This window comes from Puntigrus tetrazona, chromosome 8, assembly GCF_018831695.1.
Source record: "Puntigrus tetrazona isolate hp1 chromosome 8, ASM1883169v1, whole genome shotgun sequence".
NCBI lineage: Eukaryota > Metazoa > Chordata > Actinopteri > Cypriniformes > Cyprinidae > Puntigrus > Puntigrus tetrazona.
Window position 1 is genome coordinate 4,318,182 of NC_056706.1, and position 16,275 is coordinate 4,334,456.

The following is a 16,275-nucleotide window of genomic DNA, read 5'->3' on the forward strand; positions in this document are numbered from 1 at the left end:
ACAATACATTAACACATGACATTTTGAAACCAGATTAGACAGTCTATATGTAATTTTGTCAAGCAAATTGAGATTGCATTATTGTAAATAAAGAAAAGATATGTAATCTGTTGAAATCACTGGTGTTATCTAGTTCATAAATCTTCATTTTTATAAAACACAGGACTTTTACTGAAAAAAGAATTCAACAAGCCACAAAATGATACTGTGAAGTCTATATGTATATATAAATGTGAGTGCAAATTGGTTGTGGAGTAAAACCTTCATCTTAGAAACTCTATCTGTAATTCAAAGAATAATTAAGGAGTAATTCTTCTTTTTATTTTTAGATTCAAAAATGTATAGATTACCCCGTTTACGTAATCAGTTCTTCATGCAGTCTAACGTTCGAAAAAATCCTTTTTAACCGCGTGCGTGCTTCCTTCGGGATTCAAGATCGCCCCTTTAATGAATTACGTGACAATTAATCGATCATCGATTGAACTTCTATTTCAGCTGTTCCGATTGATGAAGACTGGTTAATTTTAAGTTTCTGCAGCATCCGCGTGACGGCTACCCTGTCACACTAGTAACAGTTGCCATGGAAACTGGATGTTGAATTGTGGCAGCGCTGTAAGACTTGCTTCCTGAAATAGATTATTTTTCTTTGTACAAAGATTCGCTGCCGCATTTGGGCACAATGACACGCTATACAATCATTATAATGTGACATTGTCAGCACTGGCTGTGGAATTACAGATTTTAGGTTTTCGAATGATATATAATTCAAGATTTAGATGGAACTTTTTTGTACATATGATTTCCAGCTTATCAAGTAAAAGATGATTTATGTTTCCTGTATTATTCTTTTGCATATGCGGTATGACTTCATTCTGATGTCAGGGGTTTTCAATCTTTTAGATGATCATCCTCATGTGACCCCATCTAAAAACTGAAATGTAGCTATATGTTTTCCTGTAAGGTCCAGATTTATACTGTGGAAAAACGATATCATAAATATCCTGAAAATATATTTGGAATTATGCAATGTTGCATTATTAAATATTTAATGCTTACTGTAGCACTGTCCGGTTAGGTGTATCATTTTTGTATTTATTTTTTCAGTGGCTCACTCAAATAAAACTAATGTTTTCATTGTAATAATTTATTTTGGTAGTTAAAAGTAATTGTTTTTATCATTGATTTGTAATATTTGTACAGTTTTTTTCTAAAGCACTCTCCTGTGGCCCTCTGGAAAAGCCCTTCGCTATTTTACACGAGTGCAAGCAACATTTCAGCGCAGTCCTGCAGCAACAACCTGTGGATCGATCGTGTGTGTGTGTGTGTGTGAGAGAGAGAGAGAGAGAGAGAGAGAGAGAGAGAGAGAATTTACGCAAAATGATTCGAGCGCATATGTATTTTTTGCGTGAAGGTTTTCACTCGACCTTGGTTCTGAATAAAACAGCACCAAGGACTCTCCACTAAAAGACGGCAACACAAACACAAAAGTTTGTTCTCTTTCATTCATTTTGCTCTACAGCAGACCCACGTCATGCCTGTGCGGTGACGTCACGGCCGCACAGGGGACTCGCGGACCAAAGAGAGGTGGAAAAAAAAAAAAAGAAACAAGTAGTCGAGGCGCTCGTGGAAACAGGAAGCATTACAAACGGGGGAAAGCCGAGCAGAGGTTGTTGTTTAAAAACTTCCGAAGGGAGCGCTCTGTCTTTTACCTCCCCGTTATTTCGAGCTCTTTAAACTGACAGTGCAGCCAGTCCGTTGCTTGGACACCGCGCGCTGACGGAGGGAAGCTCGCGCGCTTCGCGCCGAAGTGGATGGACCTGATCGGGGTCTCGGTTTATTTGCCCTCCCTCACTGTTCACCACGCTGGAATGAACACCTCCTTACTGTTACCGTATTGTTTTAAAGGCAGGGCGTGACATTCCATCGTTTAAACGCGGCCCTGGTCGATTTTACCGGAGTATTTTGACGTTTGAAGAAGTCTTCAGTCCGTCTGACAGGAACGGTGTAACGTTACGCGCAGGCAGCCTGAGCTAACGCGAGCTAGCGACTTAGCTGCTAATGTCAACTAACATGGAGGGAGAGGTGCATGCGTTACATAACAACCAAACGCAATTAAACCACCGACTTTTGACACCGAGCAAGCACAGTTATGGACGTGAATTAATCTCCAAAGAATAAAACTGTCCATAAACATTTATTTGGGAGAGATGGAGTCGAACCCGCTGATCAGCGGTAAGTTTTATTCCACTTCAAGGAGGTTGGATATGGAGGAGTGATTGTATTTGAGTTTAACAAAGTGCTCGTCAGTCAAATAAAGGCATATACATTCAAAACTCGCTCTGTTTTTTCACCATTTATTCGTACACGCTGACTAATCCTGGTGCGAGTCAGAACGTTGTGTACAAATCAGTGTGACCGTTCAAAAAGTATTTAAGGGACCGTATAAATGAGTGATATTGACATCTCATTTTGCTCAAGGTGGGTTAACCTAGCTGTAGGAAGCCTGATGCACTTCAACTTTGTTTGAGTGAATGTTTTGCAAGCCAAATGTCTGGCAGTGTGTCCGCACGCTGCTGTTTCTGAATCAAATACAGCGTTTGGCAGGCTTGTTTGCCTCCTGGTTATTTCTGAACTGATTAACCATCGGCGAATGTAATTTTAGCATGATTGCGTTTGATTGGTTTGTTGTGTATTAAATGTTTAGATTTTGAGCCGTTAACCTAGTTTGCAGGGGTGGATGTTTGCTCTTGTATTTGGAAAGGTGGTTTATAAATTAAACCTGTGACTTATTTAATGATTATTATTATTATTATTATTATTCACTCCCTTTTTGTATAATGTACAACAGGTCCTTTATAATTACTCTAAAATTGAATGCATATGACCTTGTTTGATTTGACATGATTGTGCAATGCAAATGTCAGCATTTCCTTACTGTGTTTGTGTACATGAAACCAATGTCATCTGGCATTAACCAGTAGACCTCATGTAAACTCAAAGAGACTTTGTGGGCACCTTAATGGTCTATCATGAACGGTTGTGAGCCCTACTTCACACACGTGTACGTGTGTCTTTTAGGGATTTGCTTGGTAATTTAGCTCTGGATTCATTCTGCTCACATCACGGTCCTGTCTGGCTCTCTCCTCCTTTGGGATGCCAATTCATTCATTGGCTATAAGTCATCATGCAGTCGGAGAACTCAAGATAATTGACTATTGAGCATTGAGGTCCCTGAACAGTCTTAAGGCAATAAGGTCTGATGGGGAAAAACAGATCTGTGTTGTTCAGTGCCGGTCTTTGTTTGCTTTTCTCAGATGTACGGGCTGATTTATGAGGCATTAGAGCAAGGCAATCTGTGCAGTGTTAGTCCCTTGATTAGTCATACTGGAGCTCTTCAGCTAGAATGTAACACTGCAAGGAAAATTAGGGAATAATCAACATGTAAATAAGACAAATGTGAGTCTAATTCTTTGGTTCTGGCTTCAACCGTTATGTTTTTTTTATTTTAATACAGTGACCCTTAGTTATTTTTACCGGTATATTTTGATGGCTGATATTTTAATTAATCACCATTGACGTGTGCTATTCGTAAAATCTTTCGTGTGTTTTTGTGTTTTCGGGAAAATCAAGCTGTTTGTTTTATTGGCCTAAACAGCTCAGTAGGTTCTGCTGTTACAAGTGCCTTTGAAACGCTTTTTAATTAAAAACACACACAATTTATTATGCAGCTGTATTAAAAAAGGAGTGCTACTCATTCATTCACACAATTATTTTCAGTGGCTGTTTATTTAGGGATACACCTATAATAAAATCAAGTGGAAAAATAATCTATTTGAGCTATATTTCAGCACTGTCTGTACTTAAAACCAATTAAGTAAATTTAGATATCGCAATATTATAATTTACAATATTTTGAACTGAATAGTAAATATAAACTATTCAGATAGGTTGCTATAGTATGCATAAGAAAAATAATTTAATGGCTCTTTAATTATAAGCTAGAATTAATTAGAAATCTGATATCTGAAATATCCAATACTGATCTATACAATCATTGATGTTGACACATAACTCACATACGGTCCTAATATTATCGTTCATCTACAAAAAATTACATTTTCATTACAATTGTTCATTTTACAGTGTGCTTACACATGCACTTTTTTTACTAGGCATAGTATACTTGTTTTTAATTAATCTCTTTTGATTGAGTTCTTAAAAATGTGTGTATATTCAGAATCCCATATGTAATATTTTGTTTATGAATAGCATCAAGTTATTCCGCATTCACTGCTATTTGTGAAAGGATTTTCAAGCGGTGCTTTTACATTTGTAGAAAATGTCAACTGCTCATAGTCTACATGTTCTCAATGCACAATTACTGTATGTGTATCGAGTAGGAAGAGAAATGGAAAGTGTTACAGAGATGTCTTCAGAAACTTTTTTTTTTTTTTTTTGGGGTCATCCTGTACGGAAATGAGTAATTTCAACAGTTTGAGGGTCTTGCAGTGAGATGTTGATTTGATGAGTAAGTGTTGATATGTGCCAAAAGGACAATATGACATTTAAATCCTTAACTACACTTTTATAAACCCCCCCCCCTGCCTTAGAGTGTGTAGCTGTGCAAGCTGCCCACAGGATATTCTTCTGGTGTTTCATTCCTAGAATGATACCATTTATTAAGACATTTTACTGCTAATGAATGCACTCACTCAATCACTTACAGCTCGATTTAATGACGGTATTAATTAATGCGATTTTATGTGCTAGGTTAAAATGGAAACAGGTTCCCTTCATTGTCATCAGCGATTCGCTGTGATTAATTTGGTTCAGTGCGCTTAAAGGGTGGCGGGGTCTTTTTTTATTCCTTAGAAACTGTTGCTTAAATGCTTTTACCATGGTGATCGTTTCTAAGGTGTTGCTTATGAGTTACGTAAATGAAGAGGGGGGGAATGGTAATAGGGTTAATTTGCATTCTCAACATGTTCTTCCTGAACTTGTGATACACGTCCTCTGCTGACAGTAGCACCATTAATTCTTGCCTGTTTTTCTTTGATTTCACTGCAGATATTATGTTTACTCTCTATTTATTCCTCATCTACTCAATTCACCCATAAAGAAAGGGGATTTCATTTACTGTACTGAGGATGAGAATTTGATTTCGGTGGATGTATGGTATTCTGGTAAATCTCACAAAGGGTTTTTTTTTTTTTTAACGTGGTTTCAGTTCTAGAACAAACTTCTTATGACAATGAGTATATTTGATGCAGTATTTTTAGTAACATAGTAAAACTAATATCTCTTGTTGTCACAGCACTTATGGCTGTATGGTGCAATATTTTACAAGTGAGCATTATCACAACTGATGCATGCGGTATAATAATGTGTATTGCAGTGAAAGCATTTGTAATTGCAGGTTATTTTGTTTATTTAGTACTAACTTGAGGTTTTTCAAATCTTACACGCATCTTGTTAACATGATACTAAGCACCGGTAGGTTACAGACACTGCCCATTTATCACTGTCTGTTTTTTGTGCCCTGTAGCAATGGATCCGTCCATTACATTGTGGCAGTTCCTGCTACACCTGCTGGATGATCAGAGTCAGAAGCACTTGATCTCCTGGACATCTGGGGATGGGGAATTCAAACTGCTGGATGCTGAGGAGGTGGCAAGACTGTGGGGGCTGCGCAAGAACAAAACCAACATGAACTATGATAAACTGAGCAGGGCACTACGTTACTACTATGACAAGGTATGTGCACTATAAATATAGTGGCTATAAATTATGTGAATCATACACTTATTTTATTTAATTCGTATGCATTACTATTTGGGTCTGTAAGATTATTACTTTTATTCCTCACAGATGCCATGAAGTGTCCAAAAGAGACATTAAAGACATTTGTAATGTTACTAAATATTTCTATATAAAATAAATGCTGTTCTTTCGAACTGATTTCCACAAACAAATTTAGCAGCTCAACTGTATTTAACATTGAAAATAATATGAAATGTTTACTGAACGAGCAAATCTATATTATTAATATAATTATACTATTTTAGAATGATGTGAAACTGAAGACTGGAGTTTTGGCTGCATGAAATTCAGCCGAACAGGAATACATTACATTTAAAAAGTTACATTTAAATTGTAACAATATTTCACAACAGTACTGTTTTACCATATTTTTAATAAGTATATGCAGAGAGATGTCTTTCATGAAGAAATCTTACCAACCCGGTACTTTTCTTACCAAGTCGGTACCATGTACATGAGTGGCACTGAGTAGTTGGTCAACCCATTTCTTCACTCGTACGACCCTATGATTTTCGCGATGCAGAAGTAATCTTTTAATCCAGTTGGAATATGGAATTTACACTTTTGTTTACTACATACACTGAAGCGTGTGTGACGTTCGCTGTGATTTCAGCATCTGCCGTCTCAATGTAAATGCATAAATCTCCAGAACTGCTCTGAGAGTCACTTTACTTTTACCGTTTCATTTGAGTAAAACCAGCGTCTTATCATATACACACAGATATTTTAAGGTATTCGCGGCAACCCATCAAAATAAAGTTCTGTTTAGACATTGTGCCAGAAATATATTACTAATAGACTATTACATTAGTAATAGTGATACTTATTGATATTACTACTACTGCTGTTTAAAAATGAATTAAATTTTATTTTACACTACTGATTTATATATATATATATATATATATATATATATATATATATATATATATATATATATATATATATATATATATATATACACACAGTAATACAATTTAGTGATATTAAACAAATAAAAATTAATTAAACATAATTTACTCAAAAGTACTCAGTTGATGTTAATTAGTTAATGAGTCTGGGCAATATTTTGGTCCATGACTAGCATTTATCCATATATGAATAATTCTGGGATTTTTACTGTATACTAGGAAAAGGAAAACTTTTAAGATTGGAAAATGATTTAATGTTTAATGTAAACGTTCGTATTATTTTTTAGACGCTTCAACAAGCTTTCATACTTCCACAGAATATTATTAAGAAAGTTAGCGGCCAGAAGTTCGTCTATAAGTTTGTGACCTTTCCGGACCCCAACTCTGCTGATGGGCTGAAAGGACCTGAGGATTTCCAGAGGGCCACTACGGGGGAGAAACTGGAGCTGTCTATTCAGACCAAATCTAACACAGGTGCTAACGCCACCAACCCATGCCTCTCCAAGAGCCTGCAGGTTCAGCGCTCCTCCCCTAGCTCGGTGCAACGCAGCTCTCGCAACGATTACATGAAGTCTGGTCTCTACTCCACTTTCACTATCCAGTCTCTACAGACGCCCTGCAAAACTGCATCCAAATTCATCAAAACAGAGCATGTCCTGAGTGACAACAGCCCCAAACCTGCTTCTCTGGACCGCACAGTGCATGAGGTCAGCCTCTTTCTGGATTTCATGGTTCTGTTTTAGAATTCTGTAATAAATCATTAAATGAGTTATCAACCGCAAAAAGACGCGTTGTGTGTAATGTATCGGTTTCACATTAATTATTTATTGTGTATATGTTGCAGATGCGAATGTGTCAGACAGAAGCTGCTCAGGCACAGTCGACTATGGAGAGCAGCAGTTTGCAGGTGATAGTGACCCACCCCTCCCCATGTGCTACACCTGCCCTGAGCCCACGGACGCCCTCTGGATCTGCCACTGCAACCACGGTATGGATTTGCTCTTTATCGCTCATTCAGACTCAGTGTTTCAACACTTAAAGGGGGCATAACACACACATTTTCACACAGTCTCGTGTTAATCTTGAGTACCTATAAAATAATACTGAATCCTTCACGCCAAAAAGTCTTTAGTTTTATCATATTTGTAAAAGAAAGATACAGCTTTGTGATTCTCTCCCAAAAAAGCAGAGCCCCTGGAGGCGTGACATGTGGGCGGAGCAAAAGATTAACGAGCAGTTGCGCAGATTGTCAACAAAACACAGACATTTGATGCCATTTCACTTACTGCCTGCAGTTCTGAATCATGACTGGGATCTTTTATAGCTGTTACCTCTCCATCTTTCAGTATCAAACGATGTACAAATACAGCGTCGAACTGGGCCGCGATTATAAAACGTTTGTAAACATACACACTTGAAAAATAAAGTGCATCCACTTTTCATAAGATTTATAAAGCATATGGACCCAATCTTATGGACAATACCTTAAAGATCTTCTAAATGGCTTTCAATCCAATTATTTGACACCCATATTAAATACTATTATTATTAAAGACTTGTGTGTATAAAAATGTTGTTTTAAATTCATCCCACAGAATACTCAAGCACAGAAGAGCCAGAATTTGGGTGACCCACCCCAGATCTACCTGTCCGATCCTAGCTCTTTGACCTCGCTCATTCCTCTAGCTCATGGAGAATGTGTTGTCAACCCCTCTCAGCCGGTGTTTGTGGTCATAAAGCCTTCGTCTGTCGGGCTGCCCAAAGAGTCCAGCCTCCCGTCTGAAGAAGACTTGCTGGAGATTGTTGATTTGGATGAAAAAACAGATGTTGAGGTGAGCAGATGTGTCAAATCATTCAGTGTTCAAAAGCGGTGAAATGCTGGAGTAATTTAGCATTTTATATATTTATTTCTAGCTTTTTATTTATTTTATTTTTTTATTTGCCATACTCAGCCAGTGTCCCCAGTGCCTGTCTCTGGAGTTACAGATGCCCCAATCCCTGTGGATGCTCCATCACCCTGCATGGAACCAGTGGCCCAGCCGGTTGGAGAAGGGGAGGTGAAAGCGAAGCCTGAGCTACCTGGTTAGTCAAAAATAAATGTAATTTATGCATTTGAAAGATGTTGAACTCGAAAGAGCTGGTAAGGCTTGTAGAAGTTTTTTAAGGTTAACTGTTGTCTGAGTAATAAAAGGGACATCATTTAAGTTCCATTTTATTCTCTGTTGCCTGGCGACCAAAAACAGCCTACTGTTAAGATAATTAACAACAATACCTATCAAAAGTTTGTGACTGTATTTATTCAATTAAAAATACAGTAAAAACAAAATACTGCTATTTGAATATCTTTTAAATTGTAATTTATTCCTGGCACAGCAACTATTATTCTGGTTCTCAGTGTCATGTTAATATAAAAAAAACATTCTAATATGATCTTGCTGATTTATATTTTGAGGAAACGTTTGTATAATTTTTTTTAGGACTATTTGACTAACAGAAACACATTTATTTAAAATTATTTCTAATATTATAAATGAACAGAAGTATTTCCCTAATTTTTTTTTTTACTGCCCACAAAGTGTATATTACTTGGTAAAAGAATTCTTTATTGTGATTTATTAATAATAAATTCTTTGTCAAATGACAATTTTTTATCTTTTATCATACTGCTGACCCTACCTTTTTATAAAAGCAATAAGCCTCTCCGAGCAATTCTTTACAGCTGACATGGTTATAGGTCAACAAAACCCGCTGTGCTTAAAAATCAATCGTCAATTTTAGCCTCTCATTCAAAACTTTTTTTCAGAGGACACCAATACTGCCTCAGCCTCCCTCCCGGCGAGCACGCAGGAAGTCCAGCCTCCTAAATCAAAGAAGCCACGTGTGCTGGAACTGCCATCTTCGTCTACGCTGCTGCCCCCTGGACTCTCGCTGGATAAGGTCAATGCAGCGGTGAATAGCCTTCTGGCTCCTGGCAGTGCCACAAACACCTTAACACCCACTGTTATCACCTCCCATGCCCTGGTGAGCCATTCAATTCAGAATTTTGGTCGTTTAAAACATGCTAACATTTAAAAAGTATGTTAAATTCATTTGCATTTCTGTTAACAAATTTTAAGCTATTTGGAGTATTTGAAATTTTACTACTTCTTGCAACTGCATTACTAAGACGAAACCCACATGAACGCATTTCAGAAAATAATTATTTTAAACAGTTGACAGCCCTGATTTAAACACAAAGCAATCTTTTACCACGTTGAAAGCACAAAGAAATGACTATTAAATGACTGAGTTTTAGCATTATCTTATAGTCTTTCAGTGGAGTCGTGCTTGGGTGTTTTTAAAAGCTAGATCTCTGTTTATGCCATACTTTCCATAATTATCAGAAATATCTTGTGTGTGTTTTTTTGTGTTTTTTATTGTTTGTTTTTTTTGTCTAAGGCAACAATAGCATTTGTGGGGTATGAATGGATGCTTCAGCTGTACCAAGCTATTATTCACACAGTCTCAATGTGATTTTTAACAAAGCCAGAGCGATATAAATGCTTGTGTTACCAGATAACCAAGAACAAAGAGATACAACACAATGACCTTGTAAAATGGTTCACACACACACACAACCTCTTCAACGCTCTCTCTCTCTCTCTCTCTCTCTCTCGCTCTCTCTCGCTCTCTCTCGCTCTCTCTCTCTCTCTGTCTCTCTCTGTCTCTCTCTCTCGCTCTTTCTCTTTCTCTCGCTCTCTCTCTCGCACTCTTTCTCTTTCTCTCACTCTCTCTCTCTCTCTCTCTCTCTCTCTCTCTCTCTCTCTCTCTTTCTCTCTCTCTCTCTCTCTCTCTCTCTCTCTCTCTCTCTCTCTCTCAGACTCCAGTGCTGCTGACACCGAGTCCGCTGCCATCAACCATACACTTCTGGAGCACGCTTAGTCCAATCGCTCCACGCAGCCCTGCCAAGCTCTCCTTCCAGGTGAGACTTCCTGTCCACACAGTTTCCGTCCACAGCATGGCAGCAGCACACCATCTGTCTCCTCACACTCCCTCTGCCTATTGCATGGATGAGAATTTACTCTTTTCCCACTCCATTCATAACCATCAAATACATTAGAATGTATACATTTTAGATATTCTGCTTTTGCCCAACTTTTAAGATTATCATAGTAACCAATGTCTTATTTACATTTGTGCGTTTAGCTGTTATCTTTCTTATCACTTATCTAAAAAGACTTGTAATAGAGAACCATAAGTGATTTTTTTACAGAACCAACCATATTCATATGCAGTGGCATGTTTATTAGAAAGCTAGATTAGGAAATCAGTTAGAAAGAAGCTCATGAATGAGTTTTTCCTTTTTACCAAATAGTATTGTAATATTTTTTATATTCTGAAATACTATTTGGTTTCATGATTTGAAAAGGAACTGGTGTATTACATGTAGTATTTTTTTGGATGATAAATGGTTTGGTAAATGATGAGCCACATTTCAAACTATTGAGTTATTCAGCTATTCCTATACTTGTGACCACATATTTGAATTCTGTTATTGTGCCTTCACATTAACACTGCCCTGCTATAGTGCAATAAAACACTCATCTTCAATTAGTCTAATGAATTAATCATTTCAATGCCCTGCACTGCAGTAAATTCACAATCTTCTCTTACACTTCTTCCTTTAGTGAACATAAAATCTTTTGTGCTTAATTTTGAGAAGGCTTTTGTTTTGTTGGCCTGCGCATCAGAAAAGCATGTGAGCATCCTCTGCTGGACAATAGCAGCAGTACATAGTTTGGAGTGTAAATATTTGTTATTTGTTACCGGAACAGGTGGATTAAGCCTAATCATACATAAGTGACCTTCTGTCTGTATTGGTAGATGTTCTTCTTGGGCTAGTTGATATTTTTATTGCAAAATAGTTTTTTTAATACTGTCAGTTTATAAAATAATTGATGTCGAGTGTCAGCATCGGCTGAGTATTCTATGTTATTAAAAATGTAATGTTTAGTTTTAAGTGTGTGTGTGTGTATATGTACATATATGTATAATTCATTTATACTCAAAAATGTATGGTCTGTGGCAAAGTTATTATCATTACCTAAATGTGTACAATGTATATCTTTGCATGACTTGAAGTGCAAAACATATTATTTGAAATGAAAAAAAATATTACAAAAATGTTCAACAAAAAAAAAAAAAACTGGATAAAACAAAAATAAAACTAATAAAATACTAATAAAAAATACTAATACTAATATTAAAATACTAATAAAAACGCCTAACACAATAAAATTACTCAAAATGAAAACAAATAATATGAAAAAATTTAATTCTAAATAATTTGCAAAAACTAACACTGTGAATTAATGATACTAAAATAACATTGGTTTGTGGAGATGAGTAGCATTACATGAATACGATGCATAGAATAAAAGTAATAGTTGAATAGTCAAGGTAAAGTCTTAATTAATGCCTTCCTGTTATTCTTACAGTTCCCCTCCAACGGAAGCAATCAGATCCAGATCCCAGCACTGAGCGTGGACGGCCTATCCACACCTGTTGTTCTCTCCCCTGGACCACAGAAACCATAAATCTTCGATTTAATTCCCTTATCTCCTGCCATAGTGATTGGCTCCCTTCCCAGCCAATGAAATGCTGAGGATGGCCAATGAAAGATGGGACACTCCATAACAAGTTCTGCTGTGAGTTGGGCGGGGCCTCTGCTCCAATGACAACTCGGCAAGGGGAGTGCGCTCTTAGCCGTCCTTCAAGATTGGTTGACGGAGCAGCCCGGTTCTGGGCTTGATGGTGGCGTTTGCATAGACTATTTGGTCTTTTATTTTCCCTTTGCTTTTTATATGATCATCAACGGTTATTTATTTATTTCTGATGTTTCTTGGTGCATCGCGAGATGCATGTTCCCGAAAGCTCATTTGAATTTGGAACTCAGAGATCTCACTTCATTTTTGATTTCTCTCAATAACATTGAGTTATTGACCAGGCGAGGTATCCTTTGATTGAATCGAGGCATGAAATGCCACAGACGGAGCATAGCTTTCTTAAAAACTTCTTTTTTTGGAAATGGAAAGCATGCATTTGAAACCTGCAAGTTCATTTCTTTCTTTGGCATTACAGAGACACAATTACATAATTTTTAGTATATAACACACTGTTGTTTTAAAGCTTTTGTGTTTTTCCATGGACAAAGGTGTCCATTTTACTAATGTGGCATTGAAAATGCCAGAGGAATGTCACGGCCATTCCCAGGATTTGAAGAGGTGGAACCAGGGAGGAAAAGATACAAAGAGATTCTGAATGATATCAAGATCTGGAATGTATCAATCTTTTTCTTCTATGACATCATTCCTTTATTTCAGAACTTTCTTCTTGTAAATATATGTTGCACCCATTCCAAGATTTGAAATATTGACTTTTTTTGTTCTTGCTTTTCTGTTTTTGTTGTTGTTGTTGTTTTCAGTAATTCTATCAAGGAGCCCTTTCTCTGGCAGCATCGACAAAGCAGGCAAAGGTTTCACAGCGAATCTTTGCAGTTCCGTGCTTTTTTTTTTTTTTTTTTTTTTTACTTCTGAAGTAAACGCCAGAGGAGACCAAAGACCAGCTGTTTATATACAATCCATCTTAGCGTCGCTATCGTTTTTTGTTTTTTTTCCCTTATGTTTTGCATTTTCTCTTGCTCTCGTCTTTATTTTTACTCTGCCGCATCAAAGGGCTATAAGAACCTTCACGCAACCAAAACGCTAACACATCCGACACTGTATATAACTGATACATGTGACTCGCCAGCTATAATTGTAGAACTCAATAATCGTTGTAAATAAAGTAATTTATGGCAGAACAGGAAGTATGTAGCTTCAGCTGCTCTTGATATCGTTCGTCGTTTTGTGCGGCCTGCCTCTTATGCTATGTTCATCTGATGTGTCAAAATCACACTCACGGTTGTTACCTCAAAGCTGTCAACAGCTCGACGCGTCAAAGCAGGCACGCATATACATTGCAACTGACAAACAAAGCCAACGATTATTTGCATATCTTCTTGCGCTTGTAGTTTGCGTGTGAAGCTCAAGTTTCCTGTGGGGAAATCATGGTGGTTAAATATAGCATTCTACAGAAAGCTGTAGTCAGTGTTTATGGACAGTAACTGCCTCCATGGCATACAGCCTTTTCTGTATGGCCATTAATATCATTTGACCCAAGTTTGTCGAACTCGCACGTGAGATCCTTATTTTCAATATTAAGAACGCGGTCTATCACTTTAAAACATTTTGGCTCTTTAAGTTGGTGCTTTTTGTTGTTTTGATATCTGCGTAATTGTAACGAACTCGGGAGGATTTGCTCGTAGCATGCTGCAATTAAGCTTAAGCGTGTCACCTCTCTCCTGCATTTTGTTCCGAACTTTTCTGTTCTCAGTGAACGACTGTTTGTTGTCAGATGAAGCGCTTTCGAAAAGCCTCGCAGATCAGTCAGTGTTCACCACTGCTCTTGGTGTCGCTCTGATATGTACGATGATGTCATGGACGCCCACAAGTCGACACATTGAATGTTTTCTTCGGGTGGGCATTTTGGGAGTCGCCCACTCACGTTACCACATACGCTAAACTCAGTGACCTTATATCATGATCAAATTCACACGCAGCAAATTGATTTTCATCGGTGAGTTACTTGTGGTTCTTTTACACCATGCATTGGGCAAAACAATAAGCCTGCAATATCAAAGAGCTCACTGTGATGATGAATTTAGTGATTTGTGAGTAATACTTTCCCGTTCTTGATCTTTAATGCAGTGTGTTAAGTCTGCAGTACTGCTTTCAGCCGTCTTGTCGCTTTCCTCTCAAGCTTGTCTGGATCGCTGGGATTGTTTGTGCCTCTGAACGTTTGTGCGGCTATGCTCTGTAATGCGCTGTGAATGCGTTTTAACGGCTGATGTCTTTGAGCTAAACTCCTCCTATTTCCCTTGCTCTGATGCTGCTGTTACTTTTACTGTACATCAGCACTGATCAATACAGCGACAGCATACTGTGCACGGTTCCCCGAAATGAACTATTACATCGTGCTGACTTTATTTCTCCCCAGACAAGTTGTTTACAAACTAGCAAGCTTAAAAGACAGAAATAGCGAGCCATATCTATTTAAAACTATTTCTGTTTTACAAATGCAGAAAAAAAAAGTCAAATATTGTAATGTTAACAAGCCTTTGTCATGTTGATGAAATCGCTGCCCCCTTTCAGATGATGAAAATAATGCTGCACGTCTCTGGACCTACAAAAGACTGTTTGGGTATCATAATACCACATTAAATAGGCCTTAAAGTTGGATTTCTGGATATGTGCTAATCCACTGCTAATGAACTATTTTGGTATTAATAGCTTCTAAAAGAAACCTTTTTTCTAAAGACATCCCAGAATCTTCATACGGAGTAATGTTAATCAGTAATATTTATTTTCCTTTTAACAAACAAAGCTCCAGCTGAAATTTTTATTTCCATCTTAATAGAATTAAAATTTTGCAAGTTTTGTGCAAAAAAATAAAAAAATGATTGTTGGTAACCAGCATGTGTTAATGTTCTAGTCACTGAAACCTTTATGCAAATAAAGACACGCGTTACATAAAAAAGCCATTTATTGAATAATTGATTGGACCGTGGAGATGTTGGCTGAGACGGTTTTTCTCCTTTTGTAGAGGAGTCTCTAAATTATTTCTTAATACCAGCAGATTTCATACCATGTACAAGTTTCCATTTTTCCATATTTCTTATTGAGAAAACCTGTTTAATGCTTGTTACCTGCTTATAAAGTCACAAATCCAAGCACCAAACTGGAGACGGTGGAGTTGATACTTGTGTGGCTCAAAACTGTTAAGACATTTGCCTCGTTTTGCTTTTCAAGTTACTGAATTTGAACATCTGCAGTTGTCAGATGGTGTAATAAGTCTTTTCACTTGTTTTTTCTCTTTGAAATGTTATGTGGGAACTGTTAACGTATTGTATGATTCTATATTCAATAATGTGTTGGGAAATCTTGCTCTACGCGCATATTTGTGGTTTTTTTTTTTAGAAAAGAAAAAAAAAGTCTGCTACTTGTGTAAAGAGTGATTACATGGTCCTGTTGGACTCTTGGACTGTTGGGAAGCAGATCTCTGCGGCCTGAGCTCCCTTTCCCAGATGAGAATCACTCTCTGGGAGTTTATTTCATAAAGGGATGGAAAGGCTTTTATTTTTCTGAACTGTCTAAAAACTATATTATATGTACTGAAAAGAGACAAAACTATTTTTCATCTGCACATGCTACTTTGTTTGTGTATGTGATAGATATTAATCTTGTTTTCTAAAGACAAAAGAGACTCGGAACTAATATGAAAGTTATGAATAAAAGGCTATTTTGTTCTTTATGTTGTATAATATCTTCATTTTAACTGTCTGTCTATCCATCTATCTTTTAATCTGTCATCTATAAATCTATTGTTAATTCTGTGTAATACTCTTATCATATGTGCTATCATTCTTCCATTTTACGTATCCATTTATCATTCCAAAGATCTGTAT

General features: G+C 37.1%; 1 protein-coding gene across 1 annotated transcript; it reads left to right on the forward strand.

The window, feature by feature from the left end:
* Positions 1-1,579: 1,579 nt before the first annotated feature.
* On the forward strand, positions 1,580-16,121 carry elk1 (ETS transcription factor ELK1). Its single transcript, XM_043247197.1, has 9 exons — positions 1,580-2,232; positions 5,546-5,754; positions 7,049-7,438; positions 7,576-7,719; positions 8,327-8,563; positions 8,684-8,813; positions 9,535-9,752; positions 10,591-10,692; positions 12,209-16,121. Exons 1-9 carry the CDS (start codon positions 2,208-2,210, stop codon positions 12,305-12,307), a joined length of 1,554 nt encoding a protein of 517 aa, XP_043103132.1. The 5' UTR covers positions 1,580-2,207; the 3' UTR covers positions 12,308-16,121.
* The last annotated feature ends 154 nt before the right edge of the window (positions 16,122-16,275 follow it).

Coding starts and splice junctions, on each gene's coding strand:
- elk1 (XM_043247197.1), top strand. CDS start 2,208: ATGGAGTCGAACCCGCTGATCAGCG. Junction 7,439..7,575: donor TGGACCGCACAGTGCATGAG/GTCAGCCTCTTT, acceptor TATATGTTGCAG/ATGCGAATGTGTCAGACAGA. Junction 8,564..8,683: donor ATGAAAAAACAGATGTTGAG/GTGAGCAGATGT, acceptor TGCCATACTCAG/CCAGTGTCCCCAGTGCCTGT.